We start from the raw sequence: 17673 nt of genomic DNA on the forward strand, positions 1-17673 counted from the left end.
TTGTGGGGAATTCATCTTTCATTTGCCCAAACTGTTTGTATTTTACTGACTTTGGTCTTGTGTTGATATAAATATCAAATAGTTTAATTTTGAGAATTTTATGATGGTAAATATTGTTAATAGTGATATTTGTCAAATAATTTGAGGATCATGAACTGAAATACATTATGCTTTTTAAAAGGTTATGAAGTATTTTATAATTAACTAGAATTACATACATATCTTTAGTATATTGTAATGTGAGACAGTACTGGAGGTAATGTTTGGACTCCGGAATGGATTTTTAGTGCTAAATTTGGCATTATTGTAACCATCTCACATGGATGGTTCAATAAACAAGCCAAAGTACAGTTTTTGGATACTTGAAAGAACAATATATCATTTCAGAGGAATCGAACCTGATGGAATCATACATCTAATAATAGCTTACACTTCAGTAAACTTATTTCTTTCATAATTTCCATCCCTAAAATTTTTGAGGAATTTTTCCCTGTCTCATCCTTTAATGGAATGTGGCTTGGAATGGAAATGATGAATATGTATTTATTTCTACTTTGTGGTGTGAGTGATTAATAATATTGATGGTTATCTTGGATGCTCATATTTAATATGGCTTTCTTCAGGCTTAGCACGACTGAGCAGTGAATCAAGAAGAGATGTACCTCCTATTTCATGGGTGCTACCTCCTGGGCTTTCAGCTAAGGCATTGGGTGGTGTATTTAAAGTGGATTGGATTTGCAGGTAATAATTTTTTTGCTATTAACATACGATTTAGATGTATTTGTTGTGATAAATGTCTCTTGTTGTATTCGTCCTATTTTTTTCATGAACAAAACTTGATTATTCTGTGCATGTTTTGCTGCTATCAATTTGTTGTATTCTTGGTGGTACCATTTTGTTATCATGTATAGTGATGCTTGGAAAACTGAATGAAATCCATAGAGTGGATTTTTGAAAAGTTATTGAAGGCAATAATTTTGGTGTGATTATCAACTAAATGTGTGGATGTTCATATGAGAAGGATATTGATGGGTTGTTCTCACTGTGAATGAGTGAGGGGCAATGTGTCATGAAGTCAGCTCTTATGAGTGACTTAACCAAGAGAACTGATTGGCATGAGCATCATATTTCATGTAGGAGTTTTTGCTCATAAATCCTGCTTTAGTCACTTTATTGAACTATTTCCATGTATGAGTGAAAATGACTCCCTTAATGGGCAGTGGCGCCGACTCCATGGGGCCCGAGTCCCCTCAATAATTCAAGAAAATAATTAAGTTATATTATGCTTTGTGAAATCACAAAAATATATTGGTAATTTTTATTTCCCATGTTTGACGATAGTTATCTTTTTAAATAAATTCAACAATGTGTGTTGAAATAATTAATTATAAGATTAAGCAACTGAATCAAGTAGTGTGAATCATGGTAGTGTTTCGGTGCTGCGACACACTTTGAATTTAACCTCTTCCCGGGGCAAGACCTCCGATATGGGCCCCCCCTGTTAATGGGCATATTACTCTTCTCTCTCTGGAATCCTTCTGTCATCATGTTAGTTGATTGGCTAACTCGTGACTATTATCAGCTACGACTCCTACACAGCATTCTTTCCCTCCATGATGCAACGTACATTGCTGGTAGATGTGCCAATATTGGTGGTTAGCAAGGAACACATTGTTTCCAGCACAGTGTCATGACAGTTCTCATGCACTGTCCTTATTCCCATTCAGGTGACAACAACCAGTAGTTTATTACTGCATACTTCTATCGCAAGGGTGAGATAGGGATGAAAAAGAATAGAAATGGAATGATGCTAAAAGTGGGGTACTCAGTTTCTCATATTCGTTTACATTTGTGAAAATTATTAATTTCTGATGTGTCTTAAATCTTTTTAACTATATCTGATTATATTTTTTTTGCCGTGAATACATGCATAATGCATGCATACAATATATGCATGTACATGCAAATATTAAAGAGGGCTTGAAATCTATTTTCATATTGTTTATTAAATGATATTGCTGTTATATATGCAATAAGTGCCAAATATTTCTTTATGATTTCAGGAAAGAATTACCATTCCCAAAAACACAGCATCTTTATAATCCATGGAATGAGGGGAAGCCTGTGAAAATTGGCAGGGATGGGCAGGTAAAGTCTTCCTCCTTACAATACATGTGATTTTTTCAAGTTAGAGCCAATAGGGTGGAGAGTTTATTCTGCTAACTTTGGTATCTGCGATGACATAAATCCAGCATGAAATAGCTTTTAAGTTGTCTCACTTATATTTATAGTGCTGTAACTTTAAATGACCAGTCTAGGGTCACATTAAAATAGTAACCCTTAAGTTTTATTGACAGTAACATTAAAAATTTTGGTTTACTTTTCGGATATTTAATTCAAATTTTTTAGTTTGATTTTGTGCTGATTATTTTTTCAGTAACGCTAAGATAGTAGCCATTGGGGTGATTTTACCATTTCATCTACCCTATTGTTTCTGTATTTGATTTTCACTGGCCATCAGATATTTGTTCTATCTAGCTGCAGTGGCATAAAATACTTCATAAGTCTCGATGCATATTATAAAACTCATCAGCGCAAATTCAAAGGATCAAAGAAACAGGACTTATCTCGGTTTGAAGTGTGATTTCTGAAAATTCTAAAAGTGGACTGCTAGAAAAACATCCATTACTCTACGAGAGAATATTTTTACTAAGACAGTTGGTAGCTGTTTGTGACAATGATGTCTAAAGGCAAAGATTTACGAAAGAAAGAAAGTTTCTTTTTAAAGAAAGCGTCTTGATATTTCTTCAATTATGTAAATCTGTCAATTTCAGTTTATTATATTGTCATATAAACTCAAAGATGTTTTAAGAAAATCTTAATTTTCTCATTTAAAAATGGGTTTAAATATAGTTTATAATTATATTTTGAAAAAGAAAGTTTATCAATAAGTTGTAAAGCATCTTTGGAAGGAGTGATTTCTGAATTGAAGTCTCTGTATTAAAATTCTAAAGTAAAATGTCTTTGCAAGTTTAAATAAACAAGTACTTGAGCCATGTTCAAGCTAATGGCCTCAACTTTATTTTTTTTGAAAAATATGTGATCCTTTATGTGTCTGGAGTTTTCAAAATTTTTGTGTTTTTCTTCAGTGGACGTTTTTCTTTTTTGCTCTCTAACTTTTTTTTTTTTAAGTTTTTCTCGTTGTTTGACGCTCAATGAAAAAGTCAATACCGCCATTGTTTTATCAAAATTCATGAAAATCTTGGGGATACAAAGAAGGTCTAGGAGGAGGAATGTGTTGCATCCGGTAGACAAGGAGTGCGCTGATGGACAACTAAAGGTGAATGCCATTCCTCCGTATGCCATCCATTTTTACCAGCTTGATTGCGGTTGCTGTGACGTACTTATCCTCAAGGAGGGCATTTTGACTTGTAAAGTGTAGATATGGAAGCGTCTGAGTAGAACCACCCTCCTTTACTGCACTCCAGAACCTGTCGGACGTCTGGCACATAACGGCAGGAAGTGATAAGTGGAGATCACATGTCAAAATATATTAACACGGTCTGAATAAAAATTGTATAATTATTTACTAGTATGGCTGCTCTCGATATGACAATATCAACAAAATCTCATTTCATGGAATTGCGTCTTGCTTCTTTGCTTATGAGAACATTTTACTGCATTATCTTCTTTAAAACAAGACATTTGAGCACAACGATGTACGGACTTTGGCTAATTGAAAGGGCTAAATAACATAGCAGTTGGTGAGACATAGGACGTCCTATCTGTGGCCATCAGGTGCTTTTCCCAAGGTATTTTTGCCAATGTACTGTTTTTCGTACATACCGTATTTCTCCGAATATAGTCCCCCCCCTAATTTAGAGGCTTCAGTTTCAGGAAAAGTTAAAAAAATGCGTTTTAATATAGTTCCCCCCTTTACTTTTACCACAGGCATTTTTGGAAAAAAAGCGGGGACTATATTCAGACATATACGGTAGTTAATACCATCTCTGCTATGTACCATTCCGTAACTTGTTATATAAAAGACGTAAATTGCAGAAAAACATTAGTCGTATGATTGTAATAGTGACTTTTTATTGTGTTTAAATTTTGCATGGTGGATGATTGTATTTCTTTCAAAACCAATTCAAGAAATTCACTTTTAGGTTTTTCTTGGGGTTAGGTCAACATTTTGTACTACAAAGTGCTGAAAAACTAATTTTTGTGAAACCAAGTAAATTTTGGTCCTTCTTTGCATTGTCAGAGTTATCTAGAGTTCTCTGCCTCTAATGATGACTTAGGATGTCATGGAGATCCTTGACCTTATTAAAACTTGCATTATGTGTGTATTCAGTTGATACCTTTACTTGACTTTCTTAAGCGAAATGCAGCTTTTAGGACACTCCATGGCAATCGGTGGGCATTTTTAATTTCCATTGTGATCATTTTGGTATTCAACAGTTCCATCCAGCCATGTTGTCTTTTTGCACCACATTTTTTCCGCTTCCACAGAAATTGTTTAGTGAATTTAGTTCAAACAATTTATTATTTCTGTTGTTCTATATTATTTAAAATGGAAAAAGAAGTAGGTCTTCCTTTTCTATCCAATGATGATTAGTAGTAATAAACAATAAAAATAATCATACTGTATTTTCAGGAATTGGAGCCACGTGTTGCAGAGGAATTGTGTCGGCTCTTCCCATTGGATGAGGGCATTGATTTAACACCAATCCTGAGGAAGTCAAAAGAGGCTTCTAGGTTGTTACGACCAGGACACACCTGGAGACGAGATGAGGTGACGAACCAGCCGGCACCACGGTTTTTCGAGGGGCGAGGCCGTGAAATTGGGAGGTATTCAGGACTAAGTTGCTCTTGGGGCCTGCGGGGAGTTATTTCCAATATTTTGACACATTGTGTCATTCGCCCGTTAATAAAGTTTCTTTAGTGGCATTGAATCTATTAGGCAGGAGTGCATCAAGTGTGTGATTGCTAGTATTTTATGATATAACGGCTACAAGAAAGGAGAAGATGAAGTCATTATCTGGAAGATTCTTGGATGAATTATCCAGTGCACTTCTCTCTTCCTCGTCAATGATGCCCTTTTTAAGCTGAGTAGCTGGACTATCAATAGACTCATATATTTTGCTTTAGTCAGACTCCCCAGTTGTACTTCGGAGTACGTTGTGGTCAGGCATGATGTGCGGTTATATATTTTCTTGCCGTTTGTTTTCATGGATACTTGCATGAAAAATGTTCACCTCCGGGATGATGCTGAAGTGCCTTCGTAAGTGTTGAATTTTTAGTGTGACTTTGTACCCGTAGTGAGTGGCGTGAGTGCTTTGAAGCCCTGCGATGACGCTAAGCTCTTTCGTTTTATGTGAGTTTTGTATAAATTCCTTTCCCTCTCCCATCTCCTATCACTTCTATTTAATATTATGAACATTCAATTTTCATAGTAGCACAAATCGTGCTGGAACTCGATACTTTTTTTTGACTGGTGGACTTGATAATCTCAGGTACCACACTGTAAATTCTTTTGCCACTCACTATGGGAAAAGTTTTGTGGTAAAAACCACTTGTGGTGCAGTGTTAATTCTCGAGATGTGCTGCTGTAATGAGCAGACATTCCAGTGTGGTCGACGCAGCACTTCTCTTTATGTGCATTGGATAATAGTGATTTCACTGTGTTGTAAGAGACCTGCTTTTCGTAACTTCTGGTTATTTCACAGACTTCACAGCAATGCGTTAAATCCTGGTAGGTTACTATCTGTTATTTAAAATATTTTTAACTTTAATCCTATTCCGTAATCAGGTTATTTGATATTTGCCATCATTTTTTTACCAATGGTGAATGATTTTTTTGCATTCAACATAGCTGCTTCTTTGATGATCACATGAAAGTACAAATATCTGCTTAGGTATGGTGCTGCTGATAGATAGAATACTAGTTTAGATTTTTGTGCCTTTTTTTCTCGTCATGATTTTTATCCTTCCATCTGCTGTCATTCCTAATATCTCTGTTTTGCCTTTCTTCTGTTACTTTTTTCCATGCTTTCTTTTGTTAAGTCTCAAGTATTGAGTATTATTTTTTTTCTATCGTTGAATTTTTATTTCAGATTCACAAGGCTTTCTCACTATCTGAAAAATCTTTTTGTAAATTAGTCACTTTAGACAATCAGCTTACTACATATTGCCTAATTTGGAAATTCTGGATTTATGTCTTGACTTTTTGCATGGTCAGTGTGAATCCAAATTCAAGCACACATTTATGACTTATTTTGTAGATCTTTTTCTGTCCTATAGAATGTTTTCTTTTCCATTTTCATGCTTGCAACCAAGAATTTTCGAACTTGATATTGTTACTTTGTACAGTATATTTAGGTCTGAGCCATTACCTGAACCCCTTCTGTCTGCTTACAACTAAGCTGACTAACTTGTAAGTACATTCTAGTCAAATTATTATTTACTGTGATATTTTTACACTTATCTATGGAGTAGGAATTGACAGATTAGCCTAAGGAAACAAGTTTGTCATTTGCTTAGACTCAGGGAGACTTTGTATTTTAAAGATTATGTAGTATCCTTTTACTCCTAATTCATTTCCCTCAGTAATTAGGTTAAAGGGCAATTGTGTTAATGTTCTCGTAGGATTGGGTAAGTCTCTAATTGTTGAAATTACCTTTGACTGAGGGAATAAATTAAACCAGTTGAAGTTCCAATATGTTCTTCTGGTTGATTGTGGATGGGAAATGTAATTTGTGCTCTGATTTTCCTGCAAGTCCTCAAATTTTGAAATGGAAGTGCTCATTGAAAGTAAATAATGATATAGTGCAGGGGTACAAAAGTGTGGTGCATTTTTTATAGATTCATTCTAGTCATAAATTGAGCATTGATGTCTCAATGACTTGGTTATTAAGATCTGTAATTACTGGTCAAGGAAGAATGTGTTGAAAGCAAAATGGCTGTCATTATTTCGTATGATAGTAATTAACACAGTTTTATTATACAATAAATCTTATTAATTAGTGATAGTTGAATCACTTCTTCATCTTTGCCATATGGACCTTTCAGTTTTATGAAATTGTCCAGTTCATCTTATCATCATCTTTAATATTTGCTTTCTGTTTATTAATTCCATTTATGCCTTATTAGACCGTTCTTCTTGACATATTGTTGCCTCAGTGGCCTATTTAATGAGTCCAAAGAATGTAATATGAGTTCATAGTTATTGAGACGTTGCATGAATGGAGTTGTGGTTTAGGTACAGTTAAGCACAATGGAGAGATTCTGCAAAAAAGGTCAATTTTTTTCTCTATTGTGAGTAAACTTAATTTGTTTTTAATATGTAGAAAGTGGCTGTTAGCTGCAAGTAATGGTTAATGAGCATCATATGGAGCCCATTTATAACATGGCTTAGGAGAGTAGCAAATAATATCATTTTTTATGCAATTGGGTCAGGTACATGCAGCTATTTTTCTTGGCAAACAGTACAAATGTTGCAGTGGTTTTTGAGTAATCTCTCCTGGGAAAGGAAGATTGCCATTTGAGACAAGGGCGTACTCAGGATCAAAACTAGAGGGGGGCGAGCCCTGGTCGTTTAAGTTGTAACACGGACAAGGTTATGAAACCAAAACAGTGATTTATTATTTTGTAAATGATTTGGTCGGAAAAATACTTTTATTTTAATTACATGTTTTATATTAATATCACTTTCCTTCTATTTATAGAAAATTTGTTAAAAAATTTCGTTTTGAACTAAATTTACTTTTTCTTCTCGGGGGGGGGGGGGGCAGCTGCCCCCTCCTGCCCCCACTGGGTACGCCCATGATTTGAGAGCATTATAATAATAGACTACTGTTGTAATTGACTGAGACTCAAACTACAATCAACCCGGCAGTGGTCATGTGGGGTGACCCAGGCACCCCAGCCTTATATTTTCATTTTTTCTTGCAGTTCTGACCATAGTGATCTATAAATTTGCATCAATTAGGGATACATTTGATATATTTTTAGGTAATACACACCAAAATTTTAGAACTACGATGCAAAAATATGCGATGAGCAATTGGTTCCTTTTCGCTGAAGATGTTTATTTAGGTAATATTTACCTTCCAAACCCACAAAATACGGCGTAAAAATTTTTCTCCTGGTAGATTTGAGTATATTCTACAATTTCACCCTAGATATTCACTCAGGGCAGCACCAGAGGGTCCATTATTTGTAGATAACAATCTGAAAGAAGTGTAAAGTGACTGATTTCTCCTATAAGTGGAAGCGGAAGGAACATCATTTTAAAAATATGGTTCAATACTATTGTGCCAGCAGGTGAAATGCTAAGCAATAATTTGATGCTTGTGAAAGCAGTGCACAAAAATAAAAGGAAATTATCACCGGAAATAGTAAATTTGTGAGAGAGAAGAAAATAGCAGCTTATTCTACTCCAAGAAGAATACAGTCCTGGTTTCCTACGTCCCAAAAAAAGTAAAGGAATGTAATTCTTTCGTCAACAATGCACAAAATTATTCCTATCAAAGAATCCGCAGTAAATAGAAGAAAACTGGAAGTTTTAATATTTTATATTTTCATCAAAGGAGGTGTGGACACAATAGGCGAAATAAGCTGAACTTATACTATAACAGATACACCAGAAGATGGTCCATGACCATATTCTTTCTTTTGCTATAATCCCTGTTGGCATCAATGCAGTTGTTATTCTTAGGGATACCAATCCACATTCAAAATTGAGGAGAAGTTGTCTTCATGACGTAGCTCGGCTCTTAACTTAACCATATATCTAAAGGAGGTCAACAATAAACACAATCCCCAGAGACTTGAAATGAAAAGTAGAGGAATATGTCCAAAATAAGTCTGCGGAAAATTATAAAGAGAAAACAAGGAAAAAAATTGAATGATGTCTCTTGTCCTAAAGGTGAAGGTATAAAAAAATTATTTTGAACTATGAAAGAAAATAATGTTCGGAACTTTACGCTGAAAATTTGCTTTGATGGCTTTAGAAGAAAAAAGAAGAATTAACTATTGGCTTGAATTATTTTCTGCAAAATTCTAATTCAATAAAACTTTTCTAACGCACGAAATTGGACTGTTGTTGAAGACTGCAAAATTTATTAGTTTCTTATGTTGCATATTATTTGTGAAAGGAGTAATTCAATAGCAATAAGCAATCATAATATCATTGTAAATTTTTTCCTCAAGAATACAATTTGGGAAATCGATTCATTGTAAATAGGTAGGTAGTATTTACCTGAGGCAAATAGATGTTGATGTAGAAATTTTCTTAATAAATGAACACTACGGTATATGATAAGATACAGTGATAGACTTGTATAATATTTTCTGCTTCTATTGCATTTATCTCAGCATACTTCAACTAAATTCATTGTTTAACGATGAAGAAATAAATTTTGGTAATTTTCCCGGAGGAACTCAAATTGTCTACTGGAAATAATGGTGTTTAAAAATATTTTCTTAAAAAATTAAAAGTTAAGTAAATGGTTTAAATCATGAGTATATCAATACCTAAGGATACAAAAGATGTGTCAAGATGTAAAACCTATGAAAAATGAACATTTCATAAAGAAACAGAAGAATATCTTTCGGGGTGTCAGGGACACCCCACGCGACCATTTATGTTAGGAAAATGGGTACGGCTATCGCCAAGTTAAAGGCCATTTTACTGGAAAGACAAAAACCAATTCGTAACCATAAGTTTTAAGAAATACCCGTTTGTGGAGGGGGAGGGTAAGGAAGTGATAGGTAGGGAGTGTTTGAGAGGACTGTCTAGGGAAATGATCAGCAGAGAATCCAACAAACAGTAGTTAGAATTACAAATAATCGGTGCTCTACTGTATCATGTTTTTCCTTGAGTTACTGATGCATAAGTTCCTAAATAATTTTGACTTCTGGGTCACTGCCTGAACAAGTGGATTAGTGGAACTTTCTCTTGTTCTTCTAAGATGAACTGTCACTCTATTCCCAATTCTTCTGTTGCCCTGTCTTCTCTGCCTTGCTAATGAATTTTTTTCATAAAAAATTGTTGAATCTTAAAGTACCTCTTTTTGCCACTTTCTTCTCGAGAGAAAACCAAATATTTACTTTAGTAATTGTTATTGATGTTATATATTTCTCTATCATTTAATATATTTAGTTATGATTTCATAGCTCAAAATTTTTGAAAATTTGAAAAAAAACAAAAGAAATCATCAATTTTATTCAGTCAGTGAGACTAAGATTTTTATGTAAAGAGAAATTAATCATGTTATGTTTCGGTATTATAACCTCAATTTGTCAATAGCATGCCTAATTTTCCTAGATTAGGTGACGTTATTTTGTGTCCTTGGAGAATGGCTTTGTTGGTAGTGGATAACTCATTATCCATATTTGCCTCTTTCTCAATTTTTTAATTAAATAATCTGATAAAGGCACTTTTCATGGTCAGCGCCATTTCAGAAGCTGGCCACAGTGATTGGAAGACTTCTTGACTAAGGTATTTTTAGGCTGCCAGTTTTCAATGATTTTCATACATATTTATTAAGATAAAAGACAGGCTATGAAATAATCAAGTCATATTTTTTTACCTCTTCGACTTTTCTCGACTATCTTTTTATTATAAATATAGTGACATCACCTGGAAAAAATGTATACTTTGAATCAATTAGTGTAGAAATAGGGAAAATGGTTGAAGTAGTAGGGTTTTCACCGAGGAAAAAATTTGCCATGAAAAATCATTTGGTTTAGCCATTCATGGGAAATTTCATCCTGAGTGTAAATTTTAACTCTCCAAGTAACTGCACAGTGTGTTGCTGGTTATATTCAGTACTAGTTGTGTGTTGTCAACTTCATGCCTAGATATCCTCGGAGGATACTCTGCCATCCAAGTGATAAATAGCATGCTGATAACCGAATTCCAATATTCATCATGAATGATGTGTCTTTAACAGTGTGGAGGTTTCTGGGTGCAACCTTAAAGTTTGGCCCATGCGTTGGATGAGGATTGACAATAGCATGTCCTAGGTATTAGCATGGTGAATTCCCAGAGGTTTGCGGTGGTAGTCGAGAGTGCTGCCAAAGACAAATGTTAATGCCTTGAAAATGCTGGCAGGTTCAATTGACAAAATGGCCCTGTATCACACTCCTTTTTCTAAGTATTTCCAGGCATAAGATTGGGAGCTATTTTTGATTATGATCGCTATAACTTGGGATGAGAGGGATGCTAAAATTCTGATTCTGTTTAGTACTATTTTTGAAAATTTGCCACACCACGTCAGTTTTAGTCTTTCATCATAAATATTAACTTTGCCATCGCATGAAGCTGACTTTCACAGCCCTGAGTTATCGAATTGTAGCGTAGGGATTTGAGAAGACTGTTTCTTTAGCATCAGGATTGTCATATTTACCACTCAGTAGGGATGTGCGAGTACTCGAAAATTCGAGTCTAGTCGAGTAGTTTCGGTTACGAGGCTGTCTAGGCCAGTAAGTTCAGAAATCTGCCGACAGAAGGCACTATCATTAAACTTGTGTAGTAATATCGTTTATAAAGTAATTCTAATCCCATGGCCAAGGAGATTCAGCTTGTGTATTTGTAGCAATCTACTATAGTAGTCGCCATGGGTACCGAATACATTTTTGTCAGCCCTTCCAACCGTCTTCTGTCTACTTTCTGCACTCAAACGCCGAGGGAATCCGTAAAAATTGTTAGGGTTTCATGGAAAATGCAACTTCTATGTTTCAGCGGAAAATTCCAGTTTTTCACGGTGTTTGACGTCACAAGTGATGCCATCTCTTAGTCTTTTTGAGAACTAAGTACATAGGTCCAATGGTAATTTTCGTTTATTCCTTTGTTGCGGTTAGTTTCCCTCCTGAACTAACAGAAAATAGAGACTATGGTTGATAAGACGAAGTAAAAATTAAAGAAAACATCTTTTTTTGATCTACAAATCTAAAGCTAAGTTATTTAGTTCATTCGCTTATTCCACTAAAATTCCATGAAAATTCAAGATCCACATAAATCATTGATATAACTTTTAATAAATTTCCAAAGGTTCCCAAACCTTGTAACTTTGGAAAGAAAGTCCTTGTCCATGTACACAAGTGTGTTGCGGAAGACATTTTTCTGCAGGCAGTAATACTGTAATGAAGAGACATCAAAACCTGCTGCCTGAGCATGTGGAACAGTTGTTTATTCTGCATGAGAATTTGAAAGGATCAAAACAAGGGCGTACCTAGGATCATAACTAGGGGGTGTAATCCATTGTCTAGGGGAGGGGGCAAGCCATGGTCTAGGGGAGGGGGGGGGCAAGCCAAATTGTGATATTTTAGCATGGAAAAGGTGAATGAAACCAATATCTTAAGAAAATTATAAGAGTGCTTTATTAGTTTATGAGATTATTTCCTTGAAAAAATAGTTTTATTTTAGTTACATATCTTATACTAATACATATAATTTTTCGTGGGTTTAAAGAAAATTTGTTGAATACTTTCGTTTCAATTCAGTACTGATTTTGCTTCAAGACTTTTGCTATTTTTGCTTCTAGGGGGCCCACCCCCCTGCTCCTCGCTGGGTACGCTCATGGATCAAATATTACATGATGCATTTACGTTTACAATCTTAGTTACAATTGTACAAATATCTTTATTCAGGGTTCTTCTGAGCTATTTGAATGCATATATTGATGGCATATTTCTAGAGGCTAATTATCCCTTAGCCAGTGACGTGCGGTCTGGGAGACCGCAATAAATCAAAAATTCATAAAATCTTTCAACATCATTTTTATTGATTTGTTTAGTTTTTATTTGAATTCTTAACTATTCTAAGACTTCTATTAAAATTTTCACATTCAAATACTAACCAATTTGTCAGTAAAAATTGCTTTTTGAAGCAGGATCAAAAAACTGATGCCTAAAACGCTTGAGTTATAATTATCATATTTATGTATCAATATTTTGCCACATTTAAAAGTAAGGCCTTAAATGTTAAAGTTGGAAGACTTAAGTAGTAAGTAGCCATGAAATTTATCCCACTTATTCCTTTTTTTGATGCATTTTGCAGGCGATCAAAATTACAATTTTTCACAAAACCACACACAGGCTGTTTGCATTGGAAAAAAGAAAGAGGTTTTCCATGTTTTTGTATGGCGGTAAAATTCTACATATTGTCCACATCTCAAACCTTTCAACTTCTTCAGCCTCTTCCTACAGTAGATGGAGAATTTATACAATAATTTATCCTACCTTTCTCGGGACTCTATATCACTCACCCTGTAGTGCATAAATGAAACTAAGCAAACTGCCATATATATTTTGGGGACATTGGATATTAGTTTTGTTTGCGAGTAATCCGTAAAATGAAGAGCATTATGTGCCCTTTGGATGACGCAAAATCATCAGGCCCTTTTATTTTTTTGATCGTACCAACGTAAATAGCAAAATTTGCTCATCAAAAATCTGAGACTAATAATCAAGAGGCTCAATATCCCGACCTAATGATGTAAGGTAATCTTTCAAACCAGGTTTCTGAGTAACGGTGTTATGGTAGGGTGTACAAATTTTCCTCTTTGGCTCATTTGATGTCCACTTATAGCGATTTCTCCTGTAAAAAATTGTTCTTGCCTGCGGAGATCTTTTACTACATCACTTTTGTCATCATCCGTGCTCCCTCCTTCACTATCAGTTGTATCTTTCGCCATTTTTCGACAGATTTTCGCACTGCTTCAGAAACTACGCACTCAAGGGTTTTCTGGTTGCTTGAAAAAAAGGGGCCAAAAATATGCTTCAGACAAATGTAGATGTAACGTCACTTGCATTTCGACGTTTTACTCTTGGTGTTTTCTAGGCTTTTTTTAATTTCTTCTTGCGGTAAAACTCGATTCTAAGATGTTATGTCCCCAAATACTTAGGAGGAGACCAACTGCTGATAGATAGGCGAAATTGAATGTTGCGCTCCAGCCGTGGGCGCATGAAATTTCGGGGTTCAATTGGTTCCAAATTATAAAGTATATTATATGTGTACTGCCTGCTAGGGGTACATAAAATTCACCACTATTTTATTCCAATTATTGATAACATCTATAAAAATCTTAGCATCTTAAAAGAACAAAATGGGTGATATTTCTAATAAAAACTGGATTTCATTTGTTTTGCATTCGGCTTCAGAAATAACTTGAATGGTCATTTATTCTAATGCAATGAATTGTGGAAAAATTAAGTGTTTAATTATCCACTTTGTACAACTAAGGATGCTTCCTAACAAAAATTACTTATTCTTATGCTTAAATAATTACTACGAATTGTTTTTAACAACTTTTTGAATCATTTCCACCAGCATTGCCTTTATTGATTTTTCTACTTTAGTGACGTGCGATCTCACAGACCACTAATCTAATTCAATTGGAAATTTTACAGAAATTAAAAAATAACGTTAAATTTTAAGAGTGGGATATCTTTGTTATGCAAAAATATGAAGCTAATGAGATTTATAGATACACATTTTGCCATATTAATTTTGAAAATATTCATAGTTTTAGAAATGCAGCGGTCTCTCAGACCGCACGTCACCAGTTAAGGGTTAATTTCAATTATGCTTGTAGAACTGTTCAAGACAAATTAATTTTCATTCATCTCCTTATTGTGACTCAATTACCATCAACGTTCCTCGTTATTTTTTCCTTTTTACATCAAGCTAAGCATTCAAAATAGAAAATTTGCAAAGAGATTGAAAAAAATGAGAATGTTGGAGCTTGCTTTGCTGTATTGCCTAGTACAAGAGTGACCATACTCGACGCGATACTCGCAAGTAGTTTTCAACTCGACTCAATACTTGACTCGAGGTCAAAAAGTACTACTTGCACATCCCTACCACTCAGTAATATCATTTGTGTCTCCATTTAGTAAAGCAGATGTTCATTTTTATAGTAAGTCTCATTAATCTTTTCTTGAGAGCCTGTAATGAGATTATGAGTATGACTTTCAGCTTACATTACGAAAAGAAACCTGAGGCAGACGTTTAGGGAAAATTTCTGGCAAGTCTCTTCTAAGTGTCCTTTTTTGTGAAATCTTCTCTGGTTTTCCTCTTGGTGAGTTGCTTTTAGGCTGATATTTCTGCCCTGAGGATGATGGCAAAGGTAGCTATCGGAACGTCGGCCTACGAGTAACTCACCTGGTGGAAAATACAAGAAGATTTCACCAGTATCATATGCTGGGAAAGAATCATATGTCGTTATTTCCTTTTTTTTAAGAGGCATTTTCAAAATGACAGAGAATAAAATAAAAATGTGTAGTGTGTAATGAATTACAATAAATATTTAACAAATAAATTATTTTTATAATATCTCAACAAAGTTTTCTTCTGAAATGCATTGTTAATGCCAATTATAAATTTATGGCACAAGACCCAAGTTACCAGAAGCACATTCATATTTTAAATGTTTCTTTTAATGAAATACAAATTTGAAATTAGTACGTGTCAGGTGATTTACTAATTGGGACTTGGTTGTGATAATAGTATAAGGATGTTTCACCTGTTAAACTGAAATCCCACAGAACAGATTTTGATCCATATTGCAAAATCATACATTAAGTCTGAGAAACAGGGCCTTTGTTGTATGATTAAGTGCCGTGGTTTATTGTGAATGAGCAAAAAATACTTTTGCATTCTACTGTGCATTAGGAAATGCCTTTCATGCTCATTTATGATGTTTATCAACTACAATGGAAAATGAAAACAATCAGTTAAAAATTGCAAATAATTTGTCATGAAGTACCATCAGTAATTCATCAGAATTCACTGTCTAGTAGTGCAGATTTATAAGATGTAACTTCACCGAAATATAATTAAATTTTTGTGACCAATTTCATGAGTCTGCTCTTCTTAGCATAGTATGCTATATCTTTGCATGATTAAACAACTTTTGAGTCACTCATAGATACTATTCGCTGCGTCATCATTGAAAAACATTGTAAGCTGTGTGATTTAATGCACATATATTATTTCATTGAGATAGGTTCTTTTACATTTTCCTCGCTAGTTGTGATGATTTATTCTGGACCATTTGAATTAGCTTTTATTGAACAAGAATCACTCATTGAATCTGCTTAGAGAAGAGTATCAATCAATATAATAGGATTTTATAGCAGTCGAATGAAATTTTACTACCAACATCATTAGGTACAGTTTTCCTTAATAAAATTTACTTTGACCAGAGTTTCAGTGCTTATACAAACGTGATGCATCAATATTGGGACGTGGGTTGAAGTCAATTTTTTGTGGGAAATTGAACCTTAGCATTTTCACTGGTATCAAATTAACTTCAATTGTAATTAGTTGGAAGTCATTAATGGTAGCTCATGGCCTTGGGAGTGAAGTGTTCGACTGACTGATGGTCTTCTTGATGCAGCATTTACTGCCCCCTTCATCTCTCGCCCAGTTATGTTCATCAAATATTACTTGCTGCTTATTAAGATTTTTTAAAATTTTAGCCTGCTATGATGCCTAACCAATGTTTAGAGGGAAATTAAAAACCAATGAAATAATATGTTACTCTGTCAAATAAATATTATTGAACTGTAACCCTGTTCTTCCTAATCCACCCAAAAGTGCTAACCACACAGACTATTTCACTCTGATAATGACAAATGATTTGGACTCCAGGATGCCCATAGTCATTCATCAACTCACTTGGTCGAGATCCCAAGAAAAATGCGATTACGCTGCCCGAGTTAGAGATCCAATTTTGTGTTTGCTTTTATCAGTATTTTTGGACGGAACAGGAGCATTGATGTATAATGGAGGAATTTGTCCGTCTCTATGAATTAGGTCCTTATCATCATTCCACAATCTATTAAAGGAATTTCTGTATGGCTTATATGGGATTCATAGTTGACAAAATGGGATAAGGAATGGACGTCTATATGCTTAAATTTAATTGGGAAAGTTGAGGGACACAAACTAGCCACTGGCCTATCCAAGTTAAGTTTAAATATTTGGGAGGTTGCTTAGATGTTCGCAGTGTGAGGGAAATATTATCAAAAACATGTCTGATAGCAGTTGGTTGCCATAGCAATTGGTGATGCTTCTTCATCTTGCGCCCATGCCTAAACTTTCCCATGAAAATTACCTCCCCATTGCTTGTATCTCATAACATAAGCTACCTTTCTTGTCCTGAGTTCATGGGATAGGTCTAGTCTTGTGTCTCCTGGAGACATAGGTACTTTCCTCACTCCCGAAAATTCAAGTATAAAAAGGAAGTTACACTAGAGCTATAGGGAAATAAAATTATCATTGTTCATTCCACACTGACAATTTATTATCAACTATCATGGTTTTTATACTTATATATCAAGGTGTACTGGCTACTGTCATAAAAGTGTAAAGGCCATGGTTGGTGTTAATTAAAATGTGTCTGCATCCAATATAGTTTCTACTTTATAGAGTATGCAAAATTGCAGCTAGTATCCCCGCTATCATTATCATTGTCGAATGACGATTATGCAAGTTTTTGATCAAAGTTTGATGATGAATTTTGGTGATTTCATGTAATTTAGATCTATTGGAAACCGCCTTAACTGCTTAGTGGCTGGGGTCAAACCAAGTATTTTTAGAATACTTGTGTTGCACAGGGGAAACTGATTAGAATATTCTCATCATCAGTTGATGGATTT

At 34.7% G+C, this 17673-nt stretch overlaps 1 protein-coding gene across 2 annotated transcripts in view; it reads left to right on the forward strand.

The window, feature by feature from the left end:
* LOC124171860 (YTH domain-containing protein 1-like) overlaps window positions 1-17673 on the forward strand; it is a 62662-nt gene that overhangs the window by 20820 nt on the left and 24169 nt on the right. For both annotated transcript variants that reach the window (XM_046551222.1, XM_046551220.1), the window contains exons 11-13: window positions 624-741; window positions 2064-2148; window positions 4658-4851. In XM_046551222.1, coding sequence (XP_046407178.1) covers window positions 624-741; window positions 2064-2148; window positions 4658-4851 — 397 coding nt within the window. The remainder of the gene's footprint in view (window positions 1-623; window positions 742-2063; window positions 2149-4657; window positions 4852-17673) is intronic.

Source organism: Ischnura elegans, chromosome X, assembly GCF_921293095.1.
Source record: "Ischnura elegans chromosome X, ioIscEleg1.1, whole genome shotgun sequence".
NCBI classification, from domain to species: Eukaryota; Metazoa; Arthropoda; class Insecta; order Odonata; family Coenagrionidae; genus Ischnura; species Ischnura elegans.